At 40.7% G+C, this 19,700-nt stretch overlaps 1 protein-coding gene across 9 annotated transcripts in view; it reads left to right on the top strand.

Moving 5' to 3' along the window:
* Positions 1-18,394, top strand: part of GOLGB1 (golgin B1) — a 72,696-nt gene extending 54,302 nt beyond the window's left edge. For 5 of the 9 annotated variants that reach the window (XM_010970879.3, XM_010970878.3, XM_045507314.2 and 2 more), the window contains 8 exons: positions 2,995-3,173; positions 8,531-8,693; positions 8,895-9,032; positions 13,760-13,915; positions 14,661-14,758; positions 15,196-15,330; positions 16,667-16,772; positions 17,014-18,394. In XM_010970879.3, coding sequence (XP_010969181.2) covers positions 2,995-3,173; positions 8,531-8,693; positions 8,895-9,032; positions 13,760-13,915; positions 14,661-14,758; positions 15,196-15,330; positions 16,667-16,772; positions 17,014-17,148 — 1,110 coding nt within the window. In that variant the 3' untranslated portion in view covers positions 17,149-18,394. The remainder of the gene's footprint in view (positions 1-2,994; positions 3,174-8,530; positions 8,694-8,894; positions 9,033-13,759; positions 13,916-14,660; positions 14,759-15,195; positions 15,331-16,666; positions 16,773-17,013) is intronic. The other 4 variants (XM_010970880.3, XM_045507315.2, XM_010970877.3 and 1 more) reach the window with 2 other exon arrangements.
* Positions 18,395-19,700: the final 1,306 nt, after the last annotated feature.

The raw sequence follows: 19,700 nt of genomic DNA, 5'->3' as shown, positions 1-19,700 counted from the left end.
TTTCCACATATCTTGTTCTCAGTCTGTCTCATGAGCGTTGATGTTTCTGGTCTCTCAGTCACTGGCTGCATATGCAATAACTTACTTCAATCACTATCAGTTTAAATATTCAGCCTAGGCCATCAGTTTGTCACCTCTGCTTATACTACACTTCCCTCAGGACCACCCCAGAGATGAGCTGGATGTGAAAGGAGTTTAGGTTACTTTGGTTCTCTTCTTTACTTAGTCAAGGGGGAGTTTCCCAAATAACACATGAGGGTCTGAGTGGCAAGGAATTAGCCTAGGGTATTCTACTAGTGTGTAACAAACAATTCTGAAAACATTCCAGAGTTTTCATATCTGTCCAAACTTTCTTAGGACTCTCCCATAATCCAGTGAATCACTTAGGTAATTCCTGCCTAACGGCTGGAGAGCAAATCTCAAGAGGTACCTTTTTGTTTATCTGTACTCACTTCATTCTCAAAATGATTTGAGGTAGCATATAAAGATATGAACAATTTTTCAAGGTAAGATAATACAAGGAATTGGGAAGGAAGACAAAAAGATTAAACCAGGAGTAAGTTCAGTGTCCCAAGGAGATATCATAATATCCTATTAGAAAGATGGACCACTAATTTTGCTCTGAGCTCTGGCAGTCATCAGAAGTGGGAGATTGCAAAACTATGTGCATAAATTGCAGTATCCATATTTTACAGAAAAGGAAAAAGGGGAAACTACTTGGAACAGATAAGAATAGTTATTCTTTAAGTATTGAGGCCTGCAAGAAGTTTCTTCTGTGTTTCCATAGAGAGTACACTATGAAGTTGTGAAACATTCTTTACTTCTCTGCAATAAATATAGCTTTGTTCTATAGGGATTTTATTTAGCTGTTCCTTAATGTAAGCACGTAGGGAAAGAATTTTGTGTAATTCACTAAAAAAGTACCTCTACAAGTGACTAAAATGCAGTCCCAGGCACACAGCTTTCTGATGATCTTCGATTCCAAGGATAACATTTAGAGTATCTGGACTAGAGGAATGAGTGGATTGCATAAAGAATATATGTTTGCTTTAAAACAAAATAAAAATATGGTTTCATTTTAGTTTTTGGTTAAAAAATAAAGCTATACATACATATTTAACAAGTCACTACATCCTACAATGTTTGATGAGAAAAACAAGCAGTAGCATTTGCAACCCTGTTTCTCCTTCTGAGGCAATTTGCTTTCAGCCCTTTTATTATTTTGGTGTTTCTTCAATATCTAAATATCATGCTTACAGTGCATCTTGGCTTTTCATTCTTTGTGTTAGCTATTAACTTTCTTTTATGTTAACAGGGTTTAGTTCTCTTAACCCACTCTTTGTATGCTATACTGTACTTTCCACAGTATATGTGCACTTTGTCAGTATACAACCTCTTCCCCATTCTCCTGGTGTAATTTAATCTTAGTTTGATTAATCAGTATTTGATGTTTACATTTCTATGACAAGAGCTATTAGACCTGAGACGTGTTACTTTTATTTTCCTCAGTATCTTTGTTTTTCTTGGAGTTAATAACTGCTTTTGTTGTCACTACGTACTTAGTTTTCTTTGTGGCATACTAATATAATGTAAGCCCACATTTACTGCCGTTTATCCACATCTATCAAGATGTTTATTCCTATCTGTTTTGTCCTCAGGAAGAAAATTCTATTGAAGTCTCTTTGTTGCTCTTTTATGAACCAGCTGTCCTGTATTCCTAGGACAGTTTTCATCCTAGAATATCTCCATTCATTTCTCTCCTGTATCTTGTATTCCATGTTTTCCTTGTCTTGGTTTTGTGCCATCATTATATTGGAATAAATCATTTAGTAGCTCTCTAAGAAATGATATGGGGGAGGTAAATTTATTGAAAATGTCTTTTCATCTCATACCTAATTGGTACTCCGGGTATAGAATTATAGGCTGAAAATAATTTCCCTTCAAAATTGTTAAGACATTGCTCTGTTCCCTTTTAGCTTTCATTGTGGTTCAGGAGTCTAGAGCTTTTCTGATCCTTGATCCTTTTTACATGATCTGTCTTTGTCTCTGTCTCCTTCCCTCCCTCATCTCTCATCTACCTCTCTGGAAATACAGTTGGACCTTGAGCAACATGGCTTTAAATCCGTGGGTTCACTTATACATGGATATTTTCCTCTGTCTAGTAAATACTACAGTACTACACCATCAGGGATTGGCTGACTCCCTGAATGTAGAACCACAGAAACAAAGGAACTGCATATACTGAGGGCTGGCTATAAAGTATACATGGATTTTTTATTTTTTTTTGCTATACTTTGGGGAGATTTTCTCACCTTCATTTAAGAATCCTATATTGAATTTTCATTTTTCTCTCATGTTCCTGATTTCTAAGGATTTTTTTTTTGTCTCATGGTTATATGTTTTTAATTTCTCTCTCAAGAATAGTGGTGATAGTTTTGTTCTTTGAAATTTTTTCATAATGAATTTTTCTTTATAATTTTTTATCTCTGCTATGTTTCTAACTTCCAATATTCTGTCTTAAGTCTTTGGATGTATGATAGTCTTTATAATCAACATCAGCTAAGCTAGAATTAAGGTTGGTATCCATGTAGGAAAGTTTAGAAGCCTCGCCAGGGCACATGACTAAACAAAGTCATTCTATCTTTACACTTCTTGTTCTAGGGAGCTATCACCCACCAAGAAGCTGTAAGTCTATCCCATCTCAGAGTTATAGATCTAGAGTCAACTTAGGACTTAGGGCCAGGGGGCTGGGATAGAAGTTGCAGAAGTGGTCAGGCTCTGCAGCCTTGATGGCCACTCCATGGGGAGATTCCCACCAGCCTGGCTGCATGTATTTCACCATTTTGGAGATTTCGTGCTGCAGGGATGTCACTGGACTGTCTGGTGCTGGAAGTCCGTTGTGGTGTTGACTGACTTAGTAGGGAACTGCTGATGACTTACAGCTAGGTGAAGGAAATGTGGTGAATCAACCTTCTACTTTCCTTTTGGTTAAAGCTGAAGGAACTGAAGAATCTGCAGCAGCAGTACTTACAGATTAATCAAGAAATCACTGAGCTACGTCCATTGAAGGCTCAACTTCAGGAGTATCAAGATAAAACAAAAACATTTCAGATAATGCAAGAAGAGCTCAGGCAGGAAAACCTCTCCTGGCAGAATGAGCTGCATCAGCTCAGGTATGGTAATCCCTGCTTTTTAACTTTCTTCTTTTTGTTTTTTAAAAATTATGGAATAATTATAGATTTGTAGGAAGTTGCAAAAACAGTACAGAGAGCTTTCACATACCCTTCATCTAGCTTCCTCTAATGGTAACATCTTACATCACTGTGGTACAATTTCAAAACCAGGACCTTGACATTGGTAGGATTCAAAGATCTTATGCAGGTTTCACCAGTTTACATTCACTCAGGTATGTGTATTGTTCTGTGCAACTTTATCACATGTGCAGCCTCATGTAACCACCACTACAACCAGATATACAGCTGCTCCATCATCACAAATATGTCCTTGTGCTCCTAGTTTATAGTCACCCTCTTCCCCTCCCCTTATCCCTAACTTCTGGCAACCACTAATCTGTTCTCTGTCTCTATAATTTTGCCATTCTAGGAATTTTTTTTAAATAAGCAACATTTTGAAATTAACTTTACTCATGCATAATACCCTTGACATCCATCACCATCATTGTATCAATACTTCATTTTTTTTGTTGATGAATAGGATTCATGGTATGAATGTACCGCTTTAACCATTCACCCATTGAAGGACCTAAGTGTTGTTTCTAATTTTTAGTTATTATAAATAAAGCCACTATAAACATTTATGTATAGGTGTTTATGTGGACAGTAAGTTTTAATTTCTCTGGGATAATTAATTGCCCAGGAGTACAAATGCTAGGTTGTATTGTAAGTTTATGTTTAGTTTTTTTAAGGAATTGCAAAACTATATTCCAGAATGACTATATCATTTTTCATTCCTACCAGCAGTATACGAGTGATCCAGTTTCAATATCAAATGCTGCATCCTCATCAGCATTCAATATTGTTACTATATTTTAGATTTTAATAGGTATGCTGTGCTGTTCCGTTGTGGTTTTAATTTGCATAATGGCTACTAATAGTGAACATTTTTATGTGCTTATTTGACATCCATATATCCTTTTTGACAAAGTATTTGTTCATTTGTTTTGTCCATTTCCTAATTGGGTTGTTAATTTTTACTGTTGAGTTTTGAGAGTTCTTTATATATTCCAGATACAGGCTCTTTGTAAGATATGTGGCTTGCAAATACTTTCTCCCAGTCTGCATTTTATTTTTTTCCTCCTTCCATTGAGAAGTTTTTTTAAATTTTGATGAAACCAGTTTATTGATTATTTTTCTCTTTTCTCCTGATACTGCCAGAAAGAAGTGGAAGTTCGGGATCCCCACTTGTGCTCCACTGACACTGCAGTTAGTGGGGAGCAGTGCCGCGTGACTGTTAGATGAGAGTAGAAGCCTAAGCTCCGCACATGGCCTCCATTGATACCACTGAGGGGTGTGGAGAGGGGCACCTGATTATCACTGAGCAGTGGTGAAAGTCCAGGCTCCCCACTGAGTCTCCACTGACACTACAAGAGGGCGGTTGAGGAGGGGCACCTTTTTACCACTGGCTAGCGCCCAAAGTCCAAACTTCCCTCCTGACCTCTTCTGTTACCACCTCTGCAGGGACAGAAAGGAACGTTCTCCTTTGTTATGGGTGGGGGTGGATGCGCAGGCTCCACGTGTTGTCTCCATTGACAGCACAGTGAGGGTGAAAGTGGGGCTGGTCAGAGAGGCAGCTCTTCACTGCTGGGTGCTGTTGACGGTGTAGGGTACAGCCTTGGCCCCTTCTGCCCCCACCCAGCAGGGAGGGTGAGGGGCACCTAGTTACCTCCAGGCAAGGATGAACCTAGTCTGCCCGCTAGGATTTTGTTAGTGGGGGTGGGGAAGTACTGTAGTTTTTCCATGGTGGTCTCCTGGAGTAGGGTGGTTATTGTCATTAATGTTTCTGTCTCTAGTCTGCCCCTTTCTGGTCCTTGGGCAAAAGGGAGCAAACTTTTCTTAGCACTCTTTGGTGCTCTAGGTTGTTGGATCCTCCTTTATCCAGTTTGGGATATATAGAATTCAAAAAGAAAAACCAGTGAATTCACCTCCATGTGATTCCTCAAGTCCCAGGGTCCCCTGCTTCTCCACCTTCTTCTCCGTCTTCCTAAGTTATCTTATGTTCATTTTTACATATAATACCCAGGGTTTTTATCTATATTTAGTGGGAATAATAAGGAGAAATACATCTACTCCATCTTGTGTGGATCCAGAAATCCAAGCCCTTTTCTTTTAAAGATGAATAACAGTGCTATATGGTTCTATTAGAGCAGAAAAAAATTATGATAGGAACAGTAATTCTGGTTGGTTTTTAAATTTAATGTTTCAAACAAACTTGATCCAAAGAGAAAAAGGTAAAGAATAAGTGCTTAACAATATATAAAAACAGGTCCTACTGTTGCAACCCCATTCTTGGGGACTTTATTACTTTAGCTTAAGATGATGTATGTCACCTATTTAATAAAGTCAAACCCAAAGCTTTCAAAGTTTGGTACTAAAGAGGGAATCCCCATGTTAGAAAATTCTGCTGCTGCTGAAGCAGCACCTGCTTTGTCTCATCTGCTGCTGCAGGACAAAAATAGGCAAGTGAATAAAGAGAGTATGAGGTGGAGGCTAGATTCCTACCCAGCCTATAAAGGGGCTTCTGTGATGACAGATAACAGTATAGCAAGACTAGTATTGTGATGTCCCTAAGAGAGCCCTTAATGTGCACACGCAAGCAGTTTGTTCCTTCAGAGATCCTAGATGCCATGCACTTTACTAATACGATATTTCAAAATAAACCTTAAGCAAAGTTTATAGAGCAAAACTTTTTAGAATTTTGTCATTTAAATTTTATGGAGTGAAATTACATTCAAAAGATTTCCATACTAACATCTTTATGGACTTTCTTATAAGTGAAAATATATCAAAGTTATTCCATGGAGTTGGCAGCTTTCCCAGATAATACAATAACACATTTTTTTTTAATCAAAGGATAACTACTGAGAAGGTAAAAAACTGAATTTTTGCTCTCTAGGAATTTAAATTTCTTCTCTTTCTTCTTTCTGGAATTGAACCTCCAGAAGAAAGATAAATTGCTTCATTTCAACCTGATCTTCCCCACCCTTCCTGTCCAGGGAATAGCTGCCCCAGCTATTTTTCAAATTCTTTTTAGAATCTCAATTCATCATCGAGAAATCAGGCTCTTGGTATGTCTTCCTCCAGGTGCACATTAATCCTGACCGTTGAATTTTAGGTCCTCCAAAGGTGATTGGGAGCACACGGAAGTATTACCTTGATGTCTCCCGTATTACCTCCAGTCACTCGGAACCTCAGAAGTACTAAGTGTCTGGTTGCTAGTTAAACCAACGACGAGCTGCAAAGCTCTAAAGGCTTATTTTCTGTAGCAACTTGTTCCTCTTTTTTTTTTTGAGTTATAGTCATTTTACAATGTTGTGTCAAATTCCAGTGTAGAGCACAATTTTTCAGTTATACCTGAACATACACTTGTTCCTCTTTAAATTTCCTCAAAGGACATTCTGAAAGGATACTTTCCTTATGAAGTAGGCACTTAAGGAAGAGAAAAAGAGGGAGAAAAAATGATTTCCGGTCTGTTGATTTTTTTTCCCCTAATTTTCTCTCTTTCCATCTTTTTCTTAGCCTTTCTCTCTTTACCATATTTTTACTTTGTACATTTTCACTTTCCACATTTGAGCAGTTTTGAAGAAAGAAAAATTATGTATCAAGTGAATGTGAGTAAATTACAAGACAGAAAGGAAGACATTTTCACTTTTAGAAGGAAATGAGGACACAGATTTGATTCACTGGCTTTAGAGCCAGTTTCTTTAGCTGAGTATCTTTAAGACTCCCTGTCTTTTGCCCTTGAAATACTTGGGAGAAATGAGCCTTCCAAATACTAAAAAGCTGGAGCATTTTGTTCAGGCTTCTGTTGCCCTGAGGTTGGCTCATCAGAAGAACCTTTCTCTTCCTCTTGTAGCTACTGGCTTGCTTATTCTGCTCTCTCTTCTGTGCTCTCTTACGTCAGGGATAACTGAGGTATAGCCTTTTTATGGTTGAGTTCTATTAAGTCAGCAGGTTTGTTCCTTAGCCCCAGTTCTCCATTGAGGGTCTCTCCACGCCTTAACCACGTGTCCATCTTTCCCCCAAAAATGGCAGCTTGAAGCTTTTTATGGAAGATTGTTATTTTTTGTGTGTGCCTTCTTACTCTTACACTCCTTCCTTATTCTCTCTCATTTTTCACAAATATCAAAGGAAGTGTATTAGAAAATTTCTGCGTCTTTTCCACATAGTGACCTTGTAATAAAAATTTATTTTAGTTTCTAAGTTTCAGCTCTACCTTTTTGAAAATATTTTGACTGTAATCCAAATCCCCTCTTAGCAAAGCAGGATTATTTCATAATGGGTTTATGTCATTCAGAAAAGAAGGGACCTTTTTACCTTACTTATATAGAAAAAGACAAAAAGTCAGATGCAATTCAAACAAAGCCTTGTATTATAGGGAAAAATTTGATTACAGTCCTAATGGTTTTTTTTTCAAGCATAGCATAGAGAGAAGTAGAATTAAAGACTATGACAGAGAGTCAGTTTTTGCTAGTGCTATAGAAAGTTAACTGGGTCAGATAGAAGCCTCCCTCTTGGCCAAATTCAGGGAATAAATAAACAGCAGCAGCAGCTAATATTATTGAGTAATTATGACATGCCAGGCTCTGTGTTTGATGCATGATGTATAGTGTCTGATTTAATCTCAAAATAATCCTAAGGAATAGATCATTTATTCCCATTTTACCAATGAGACACAGAGACATTAAGTAACTTTTACTCAGGGTCTCATGCCTAGTGTATGACAGAGCCAGTATTTGAACCTACGTCCTTCATCCTCTACAATTGGATTCTCATAGCTGTGATGTTATACTGAATCATGGCACTGCTTTTCTGAAGGATTACAGTGGTTTCCCGTTGCTTACGGAGTAAGCTTTATTAGCATGGTGCTCAGTGCCCCATAAAGTCTGACCCTTTCCCTCTCTATCCTCATTCCCTGCCCTATCCACTCTATACACTATTTACTACAACAATTCCAAAAACTCACTACATGTATTCATTCCTGTGCCTTTTGTTCTGTTTGCTCCCTGAACCTGGAATGCTTTTCCCATTGTGGAAACCTGACTCATTGTTCAGGGTTCAGACCAAATGCCTGCTTTCTTGTGGTATCTTCCTTAGTCCTACCAGTTACAATTCCCTTTTAAGTTCTACTCCATCATCTTATTGCACAGTTCTGTTTATAATACAGATTTCCCTCTGGTTATGTATTTTCTTTACTACCTCTCTACAGCCTATAATACTGTTTGAAATATGCAGTTATTCATCCTTGTCTCACAAGTGTATTTTTGCCTGTGATTATTTCATGTGTTTTCTAGGATGGAGAAGAATTCCTGGAAAATTCACGAGAGGAGAATGAAGGAGCAGTACCTGATGGCTATCTCAGATAAAGATCAGCAGCTCAGTCATCTGCAGAATCTTTTGAGGGAACTGAGACCTTCCTCCCAGACTGAGACCGTCAAAGTGCAGTACCAAAGACAGGTGAGTAATTTCAATACTGACTGCTAGTGAGAAGTAACCACTACCCAGGAAACATCAGCTTCCTGCAAGCTAAGTGCTTATCTAGCACTGTTAGGTAAACCCTCTTAGGACTTCCTATGAGGTGGGCAGGGTTTCTGGAGGGAAGGAGTTAAGCATGAACAATGTTAGGAGAGAATTTTATCAGTGTTTGTATCCTGACAGGCACCCCCAGAGACATCAGCTTCCCTAGATGGATCACAAAACCTAGTTTATGAGACAGAACGTCTTAGGGCTCAGCTCAATGACAGCTTAAAGGAAATTCACCAAAAGGAGTTAAGAATTCAGCAACTGAACAGCAAGGTAGGTGTTTCCTGCTAGCCTGGAATTCAATTTCTTATTTCCATGACTAGAATTAAGAAGGTAAGTAGAAGCTGGTTAAAGCTAGGCTCTAGCTATATTAGAGGCCAGAAATTTTACCTTTCTCAGAGCCTGTGTTGCTCACCCCATAGCATTGGACACAGAGCCATTTCCTTTTCCTTGCCCTTGGAGAGTCCTTGGGGATGATTTGTAGAAATATATTCAGTAAGAATGAAAAAGGCAACTCCTCTAGGAAACCGTCCTCTCCAGCATCCTCCCTGCCTCCCCATCTGTACCACTTGTTAGTAATACTGAGGTAACGCCCCACAAATCCTCCAGCAGGCTCCTCTGTATTTCCCACCAGTAAGCAACAGAGAACAGGGGTAGAGGTGAGAGGTCTGCTCTTCATTCCACTCTTTGTAGGCTTCCTCATTGTGTGTCTAATGTTCTGGAACTAAAGAAACCAGTTTTCTTTTTTCCCAAATCCCAGCCTTGCCACTCCAGACACTCTAGGGAAGCATGCGGGAGGAGATGGACCTGTTTCTATAGGGAAGAGCTGCTTTGCCATCTGGTCCCCAGAGCAAAGGCCAAGGCAAGATAAAAGGAAATTATTCTTGGTGCCTTCTCACATCTCTGTCTTCTCTCCTCCTCCTCTGTTCTCTGGCTTCTCCTTCGCCTGCTTCCCCTCCCCCACCCCTTATGGATCGTTGTACTCCTGTTGCTTTCTCACTGGTCAGGGTATTCTCTAGTATTCTTGGCACCTCCCCTAGTTCTGCCTTCTTCAGAGGAACCCAGCTAAGTAGTTTATGTTGGCACTGGAAGGAATTTCAGTCATCATCTAGACTCTGGAATCCAAAGATTGGCTTTGAGGAGAGCTGTTAGTGTCCAAAAATTATGTGCGAAATGTGTATGTGTGTGTGTGTGTGTATACATAAGCTTCTCATCACAAGAACTCCAGAGTTCACCAAAGGATCTGTGATCCAAAAATGGTAAAGATCAGTAAGCTGTATCACAGATGGGGAAAATAAGGTCCAAAGGTATTAAGTAATTTGTCTAAGGTGTTAGGAGGAGGTCAGTCTGAGATAAATATAATGTATATGAAAAAGCACAGTGCTTGGTTTATGTAGAAGATACTTATTAAATATTTTTAAATTTAACTAATTGACACTGAAGTATGGAAGACTGATTACACTATTAACTTTGGCAAAGAAATTTGCATTTTTAAGGTAGGTTTGTTGATCAAAATGAATTGGTTAATTTGCAGGCCCTTTGTTGGGGAAGTTGTCTGGGAGTTTTCAAGGTGTGAAGGCGGGGGCACCAGAGCAGATCCTAGCCAGTTCCACTTCCAGCCTAGTCAGTTGTTAGCAGAAAGTTCTGCCTTTCATCGCTCTGTAGCACCTCCTCTTTCTATAAACTAGACCCATCTCAACCTTGTTATATTTGCTCTCCTGAACATTAGACTGTGAATCACTCTGGGCATTTGTCTCAGTACTTTAAACTGCAACCCAGGGCTGTTAGTAGATGATGAAATCATTTAGCGGACAGCAACTGAAGAAACTTTAATGTAAATGCGTTACTGAAGTAAAACACAGAAAAGCATACAGATCATAAATACAGTATGGCACATCTTCGTGAAGTGACAACACCTATATAAGAAGCACCCAGATCAAGAATCAGAACACACCAGAACCCCAGAAGTCTCTAGTGTCCTCTTCTATTCTCTGCCACCTTAGAAGCTACATATCAATAGATCATGCCTTCTCTTCTGTGTTGCTTCATTTATTTTGTGAGATTGATCCATGTTGTTGTGTGTAGTGTGATTTTTCTGTTCTCATGCTGTATGGTGTTACATTGTAGGTGTATAATAATTTCTCTATTCTGCTGTTAAAGGACTTTTGGAGTTTTCTGGTTTTGAGCCGTTACAAGTAGTGCAAATAGTGTTTTTTTACAAAACAAAATAAAAGAGATTGGAAATATGTACTATGTTATATATAATATAGAGTATACTTTGTTTTGAGAAAACTTTTAGCTTCAATTACATATATTTATGTTCTGGGTCCTGGATCATTACTGAAGTTATGTTTTCTTTAACTGCTTTATTGAGATATACTTCACATACCACTTAATCAAAGTATGAGGAATACCGCTGTCGGTCACTGTCATTCTGCGTGAGAAAGAGTTCTTCCTTTAGGAATCAGCTGTAGGGGGCATCTCTGTCCCTGGGGTCGGTCGTTCTCTTACTCACTCGTTCATTAAGCAGATAACTGTCACCTGCCTTCTGTGAGCCTGGCCGTACACTAGGTGTTGAGGTATTGTGACCTTTCATGGAGCTAATAGTTTGGTGAGGTTAGAGCCTCATTCTAAATGGGTCCCAGCTAACTAGGAGAATTGTTTCTTGAGCCCTAGCATGGGATTTAGGAGATGGGCTGTCAGCATAGAATGTCTCCTCTTCAAGCTGCTACCTGAATTCTTTCTATGTATACTCAGACTTTATATATATTTCTACCAGCATGGTTGGATATATATATGTAATGCAAACTTAAAGCATGAAACTTAAAAATATGAGAGGAATGGTTACTGTTATAATGTAGTCTAGATTATTTGCTCCTATTCTGTTTTTATAAGTGTAGATATGATGAAATACAGTAGCTTATGAGTTAGAGCAAAGGTCAGCAGACTTTTTCTTAAAGATTCAGACAGTAAATATTTTGGTTTTGTAGGCTTTGCCATTTTTGTTACAACTATTCAGCTCTGCAATCATAGTGCAGAAGCAATCACAGACGAGACATAAACAAATGGGGTAGTTATGTTCCAATAAAGCCTTATTTACAAAAAAAAGGAAGTGGGGGCAGGAGGCCCTGGGTTGTAGTTTGCCAGCCCCTAAACTGCAGGGATCTATGTCTATCCTACACAAAACCATGTGGACATTATAAAAGGTGGTTTACATAAGGGTAGCTTAAAAGCAATTAGACATCTCCAGTTAAAGGAGTTTTTGCTTCCAACGAGTTTTACTGGTCTGTACCCCATCCTCTTGATCTTCCAAGGAAGAAAGTGTTGGATTTTTTCAATACTGAGGGATTGGGGGTTTTGTTCTGTTGGTTTTTTGTTTGTTTTGTTCTGTTCTGTTTTGGTATGGTTTGGGCTGTTCACTGTGGCAAGGAAAGTGAACTGTCTCCTGTGTTAGGAGAGGATTGTATTACTCCTTGTCTCAGAACCCAGTAGTTGTCATTGTACCCAGCTACCTCTATCTTCCAATTAGTATTGCTTCTTAAATATTTATATCCTCTCCTTTACTGCTCCCCCCACCCAAAAAATCCCATAACCTGCTTAAGTTCCCTTCCTGAACTCAGATGCGACACCATCTCTAGACTTGGAATCAGGAACCATACTTGAGTCCTGATCTGCCATCTTCTAGCCACATGACATTGGACAAGTCACTGCTCATCTGTTTTCCTTTGTCATTTGTAAACGGGGACAGAAGTCCTTCCTCTATCTCTCTCAAATAAGATGATACTTTCAAAAGTGCCTTGTAAACTGAAAATTGCTCTTCAGAGATAAAGTTATTTGTTATATTTTTCATTCTGGCTATGCAAATATTTTTCTTACACCACATGGATTTTTTTTCTAATTTTCTGTTTGTATCAAATGTCCTTCTCAGTCAGAGTATCTTTAGAAAACTGTTTAGCCTTTCTTCTCTGAACATCGATTCAACCTTTTTATACAAACATTAACCCAGAATACTTACAAAAAAAAATATTCAAGAAAAGATTGAACACACAGCCAGGTACACCAGTTTTCTTTTATATAATGTACATAGACCTACAGAAGTACTTCAGAGAAACATCTCTGTATTGTTAACTGGGTATAGCTAGAATCCGGATGTTAATCATAACTAAAATTTAAAATCTGACAGCCTTCAAGTGAGGAATTAGAGTTATAGTTCCAGGGGAACTGAATTCAAATCTTTGGGTAGAAGCTACGATTGGTAAATTTTTCATTCGATATAAAAAATAATTTTCTGTTTTTGACGTGGTGAGAAACGGCTTGGGCTGCTTTGTCAGGCTGTGAGTGCCCCTGACGCTGGACATGTTCAAGGGAAGACTGAACAACTACCTGTTACTCATACAGTAGGGGAGACCTCCCACTTTGAGTAACTGAAATGTTTCCACCTAGGAGAGTCGATGCTCCCAGTATAGTTTCTTACACACAGGAGTATATAGGATTCATTCTGTTTCTCCCTCTTACCACATATTATAATTTCTACTTTCTTTGTGACTTGTAACTCTCTACAGCGTTGAAGAATCTGCCCAGTAATATTATTGCATGAATCTTTAGGTGATAGCTCTGTCTCCTGCCATATTGAGCTCTGAGGATTATAGTCATTTATTAGTAATCTCAATTTAGACCCAAACTATTGCCATTTCTCCTCTTACTGACCTGGGTTAGCCTAACCTATTGGATTGCTTGAGAGTTTCTGCCTCCTGGTTTTTCAGTTAATGTACTAGGCACCATAAAGTTTCCTTCCCTTTCCCAGAATTGTTTTCCTTTCTCAGTTGAAAAATTCTGAGTTTTTTCACTTTGGAGGAACACATAGTACTATTGTTACTATTATTGAAATAAAAATCTTGTAGTAAAAAAAATTAGATCCTTAAAACTCAGAAAGTTTGCCTGAGCACTGCCCGTAGTGAGACAGTCCCGCAGACTGGTGCTTATCCTCTCTCCCATTTCAGTTCTCTCAGTTACTGGAAGAGAAAAATACCCTTTCCATTCAGCTCTGTGACACCAGTCAGAGTCTCCGTGAGAACCAGCAGCATTACAGCGACCTTTTCAATCACTGTGCAGTCCTGGAGAAGCAGGTGCAAGAACTGCAGGCGGTGAGTGAGAAGGTAAAAGTCTGGGAAGAGTGTCAGGAATCTGAGTGCAGGTGATAAAGCAGAAGGAACAGCGTGGAAGAGGTTGCGGTCTTTACGCTGAGGATTAACTAGGTGTGATGGAGAAAGAGAAGAGGAGAGTGGGAATAAGGTCCAGGAAAGACTAAGGAATGGAGGGATTAGAAGGAAAAAGATCCGTGAGGTGGTGAGAAAGAAATCAAAAGGTGGTGGGAAACTGTGATGCGTAGGGCTCTTGGAACACTGAAACTAAGAAAATTTGGACTTTGCTTCAAGAAGTAGGAAAGCTGTAGAAAGATTTGGAGCTGAGAAACAAAGTAGGCAGAGCTGTTAGCAGTGGAGAGGGGTGGATCTTTGACATTGGAGGAGACTGAGAATTAGCATGGAGGTGAATAGGACATGGAAGGAGGAGGAGGGGCTGCGGAGGGGTTGTGGAATAAGGGAAGGATCAGAGTAGCTTCTGGTAAGTACGTGAGCCTTCACTAGAAGAAAGCAGACTTCAGTGGTAAGATTAGAGAATGAGAACCTGGAAGAAAATGTAATAAAGAGTTTTATGAGGGAGATGAGTCTGTCACAGCAGAAGATTCTCACTTCTAAACCTGTCCTTGGAAAGAGTGATAACGGAGGTATTCCTCTCCAAGATTTCTCAATCTCTCTGACACCTCAGCGAGGTCTCATTTTGCCTAAGTACAGTTTCCTAAGGGCTTTCATCACTGAATTACTAACCTTTCTCTTCTTCTAGGGGCCACTGAATATAGACGTTGCTCCAGGAGCTCCCCAGGAAAAGAATGGTGCTCACAGGAAGGGTGATCCTGAGGAACTGAGGGAGCCACAGCTAAGGTGGGGGAGCAACTCTCAACCCCGGAATGTGTGCACAGAAACTGGGTGGTCATGGAGTTTGAGTGGACATCCATTGTATGGATTTAATATGTCTTCTTATCTTACTGGCTTCACAGAATTGACGTGAAGATTAAATAGGAACAATTATGGTAATAAATTGTCCGTGAAAAGTTTGTAAAGCAGCAACAGCGACACCAAGACACACACACCTTACTAATATTATGATACCCAAATGAAAGATATTCAGTCAATCCCCAAAACCTCTTAAGGCATTTTCTGCAGCTTTGTTTAATCTCTTGACAGCTATGCTATTAAAATATTTTGTACAAGCTTCTATAAATTTTCATGCTTGATAACCTTGCAAAGACGTCGAATCCCTTGTATCAGCAACTGTGTTCTGCACCTAGTGATGCTGTCATTCTGCTTTTATCCTGAAGCTTTTCTGAAGCCCAGCAGCAGCTGTGCAACACTAAACAGGAGGTAAATGAATTGAGGAAGCTGCTGGAGGAAGAACGAGACCAAAGAGTGGCTGCTGAGGCTGCACTCTCCGTGGCTGAGGAGCAGATCAGGAGGTGAGGGGCTGAGGGACACGGCCTCTATTTGCTTCGGACCCTTTCTGATCATACTGGTGTGCATTTTAGTGGCCAGACTTTGGAATAACTAGGTGCTAATTCTCATCCTGAGATGGTCCTGCAGTGGGCGTAGGTCCAGACAAGCCACATTAATCCGAGTTTAACCCCTCCACAGTCCCCTCTTTGGCCCTGATGCAGAGCGGAAATTAAGGCAGCTAATCGAGTGCTGCCTACCCAGGCCCAGCACTTGTCGGGTTAGTGCTTCACATGTGCTCTGTAGTGCTGGTGGAACTCAGCGGACTTGCTATTTAAAAGCAGCTCACCAATGCTTAAAACATCTCATCCTTCCTCAGCCTAGCCTACAGAAGTTTACAGACTGACCCTCATGGTACCAGACCATGCTGTTCCGTATCAAGGCTGCCCCTGAGAAGCTTATCGGATGGAAGGACAGACACAGAAGGGGTCCCATGCAGACAGCCTGGTTCTCAAGAGGAAAGCAAGCAGGATGGAGCTAGGCTGTGTGTGTTCAGTTTCTCTTTCCTGGCTCACAAATCAGATTAAAGTATTCCTTCTCTCCTAGAGAAAAGTGTGTGTCCTGTAAAGAAAGTCAAGGAGTATTGGGCTAATGGATATCCCTCATATGGAGGAAACATCAGGAGTAAAGAGTTCCATCCTCCCCACCACAATTAAAAAGTGCACCCCTCTAGACAAAGGCTTGATCAGATGTGTGCTGTTACTTGCAGCCCCTTGGTACATTTCTTGTTTTTTGTGAGAGATTGTTGTGTGGATAAAGGCAGCTTCTTCATTAAATGGAGAAGTTCCAGTATTAAATAAATAAGCAAATGAGCAAAAATTGAAGCAGAAAACAGCAGTTTAACTGTAAGAAATCTTTCTTGGATGCTTCTGCCTATCAATCTTTAATAAATGAAAAAAAAATTAATGTGCTTCTCTGAGTCAGACGTGGTGTAGCGGAAAAAGGGGACACACCTGGGTTTTGAATTCTGGCTCTACATCTTACTGGCTGTGCCACCGTGGACAAGCCTTACTTTGACGATAGTAACACCAACCTCAAAGCTGAGGATTAAATGTACATAAAGCACCTGGTCCAACATCTGACCCATAGTAGGCAGTCGGTTCCTGGTCGTTATTACCACCTCTACTGCTGCTGAAAGAAACCTATCTGCCCGCACACTCCTTTCATGGGGCGGGGCTGTGAGAGCAGCCTTTGCTGCAAGTCCCTTACGCGGTATCACACGGCAGGACGGCCAGGGTAGGGTGACTTCACCTGATCAGCCTCTCGTGCCGTGAACCATGCCTCTTTTTTTTCTCAACACAGGTTGGAGCACAGTGAGTGGGACTCTGCCCGGTCTCCCATCATAGGCTCCTGTGGCACTCAGGAGCAGGCGCTGTTAATAGATCTTACAAGCAACAGTTGTCGAAGGGTAAGAAGGGAGGAGAATAAAGAGAGGGTACTGTGCTGTCCGACAGGGTCGGCTGCTTTGAGGGCAAGGGGTCAAGGAGAAGGAGCATGGGCCTGAGACTGGAAGGATATGGAAGGTTGGAGGAAACCAGTGGACTTTGCCAAGTTGTTGGCCCTGAGGAGACTTTCTGCTGTGGTTGGGGAGGGGATGGGGACACATCCCTATAGGGTGAAACTCTCTGACTTTCAACGTTTCCTTTCAGACCCGGAGTGGTGCTGGATGGAAGCGGGTTCTGCGTTCACTCTGTCATTCCCGGACCCGGGTGCCTCTGCTGGCAGCCATCTACTTTGTGATGGTTCATGTCCTACTCATTCTGTGTTTCACAGGCCATCTATAAATTTAGTCCTCACCTTTGGACCTCTCCCCTTAGAACTTGGAACGCCCTCACCTCTAACATCAAAACCATCAATTCCAGTGGAGCAGTCTTCCCACTACAGGTCCTCTCTCCAACTCTCCACAGAAAGTGCCTGTAAAAACTGCAGTGGATATGAGCACAGGTTAGAGCTGCAGGGACAGTGAGTCTGCTTTCTACTGCCCAGGGCCTGACACTCCTGCATCATCTGAGGAGCCCCCACAGTTGGTTGTTGAGCCCAGTATTTGCTCAGATCTTGCAGGGCCCTGATCTTTTATGGTCCTATGAAAGGTGCTGAGGAATGTCTTTCAGCCAGGAGGATGGTTTCACTAAACCTAGTAATCAGAAGTCCACTATGATTTTGATTGATGCTTTCTTTGCTTCATGTACCTTATATTTTCTCCTGCTTCAGAGGGAAGGTGGACCTGCTATAAACAATGTTCTGGGCAACATTATCTCATAGGATATTTGACTAGGTCTCTCAGAGTGGAAGAACCCCCCAGGGGTTTTAGCTATTGGATCACAGTGGAGGACAGCATCTCCTTCCCCAGCTGTTCAGACATAATTGGAGTGAGAGTCATGGTCCTGGACTGTAAGGAGAGGATCCCATTGCTTATCCCTTGATCACATGTTACTGAGGTATTATCATGGCCTGTGCTTTTCGTTTTGCTGAAAGGCAGGAAGAACTTGACTGTGGACAGTGGGATTCAATTCTTATCATTCCTATTTTATCTGGATAAGCCTCGAATGTGGGCCCTAAGACGATACATTAGGAACCAGTCCCAGGGAGGCACTGGCTTCCAGCTGGGGAGGTCTAGTGGGTCTGACACCCACTCCTAGCCTCTTGAAGTACGAAGCTACTTTGCTGTTGGTGACAGTTGTTATTCCAGTTTCTTGGCGTGTAGTCATGTGCCCTCTGTGATAGCAGAGAGCTGAGGAGAATGGAGACTCTAGAGAAGACAAAATATTTAAATCCAAGCCTGAGAATGGCAGCCAGGTTTGAATTCCCTTTGTGCCTGTTCCTCCCCACCCCTCCCCCCCTTCCCGTTGGTTATTTTCTCATTTTGCACATGGTGTGTTCCTTTTCTCACTGCCCAAAGAAGAGAGAAAACTGGTGGACTGACTGATCTGCTCTAATCCTTTGTTCTGTGGTGACCAAATCTTGGTCACAGCAACCCAGGAACTTTCCTGAACAACTGTAAAATAATAAAATTATTTTCAGAATGAAAAACTGTGGTGGCGTGTGAATGTGTGTACCCACCAGTGTGTCCATATGCGTGTTTGCACGCTCAGGGGAGGATGGTGCCTAGAGGAAGTAGGGATGGGGTAGCCAGGAATCGCCCAAGGGTAGGAGCTCTGCATGTGCAGGCTTCCTTCTCATTGGCCAGCATTGGGCTGCTTGTGTCCTCTCTCCTTAGCTGCTAGACCTCAGGGTGATAAAGTGGAGGGAGAAAATTCCATCCTAATACTGAACCCAACAAGCTGGGCTTTTTTTTTTTTTTAATTGTAGTACAGTCAGTTACAATGTGTCAATTTCTGGTGTACAGCACAGTGTTCCAGTCATGCATATATATACATATATTCACTTTCATTAAAGATTATTACAAGATACTGAATATAGTTCCCTGGGCTATACAGAAGAAACTTTTAAAATCTATTTTTATATATAGTGGCTAACATTTGCAAATCTCAAACCCCCAAATTTATCCCTTTTCACCCTCCTTTGGTAACCATAAGATTGTTTACTATGTCTGTTTCTGTTTTGTAGATGAGTTCATAGTGTCCTTTTCTTTCTTCTTTTTAAGATTTCACATATGAGTGATATCATATGGTATTTTTCTTTTTCTGGCTTATTTCACTTAGAATGATCTCTCAGTCCATCCATGTTGCTGCAAATGGCATTGTTTTATTCTTTTTATGGCTGAGTAGTATTCTGTTATATAAATATACCACAGCTTCTTTATTCAGTCATCTGTCAATGGACATTTAGGTTGTATCCATGTCTTGGCTATTGTATATAGTGCTACTATGAACATTGGGGTGCATGTCGAGCTGGACCTTAAGGCAGGAGGTTCATGCAGGTTTTTGCCTGGGCCTGGGAGAACTGTTACCTGTTACATATTGAAAATATTAGGCCCCTAGGGACCCCTCTGGGTGGGAGTAGGGGAAGGGAACTCCAATAGGGTATAGCAGGATGGGTATTATGTGTTTATATCAAGTCACTGCTTAAGAAGGGCTAACTCACTTCCTCAAGTTTCAATAAGTGAATTGAACTAAGTCTATCTTGCATTAAAGCCCATGCTTGCTATGTCTCACTGCCTCTCATCAGGAATGAACTTGGAACATTGCTAAGGAGAGATGGGCTTTCTTGTCATCTCGGATTAAATTCTATGATTTCTCTAAAGAACTGTGCCTGGATGATGTGTCACAATATCTGGTCTGATCATTTCTCCTTTTGACACTGGAATAGAATTCAAAATGTTCTAAAAGATATTTTCTTCTTCCACAAAAATTACTCTTCCTTAAAATAATTTTGT

Source organism: Camelus bactrianus, chromosome 1 (genome assembly GCF_048773025.1).
Source record: "Camelus bactrianus isolate YW-2024 breed Bactrian camel chromosome 1, ASM4877302v1, whole genome shotgun sequence".
Taxonomy (NCBI): Eukaryota; Metazoa; Chordata; class Mammalia; order Artiodactyla; family Camelidae; genus Camelus; species Camelus bactrianus.
This window is presented reverse-complemented; position numbering and strand designations above follow the sequence as displayed.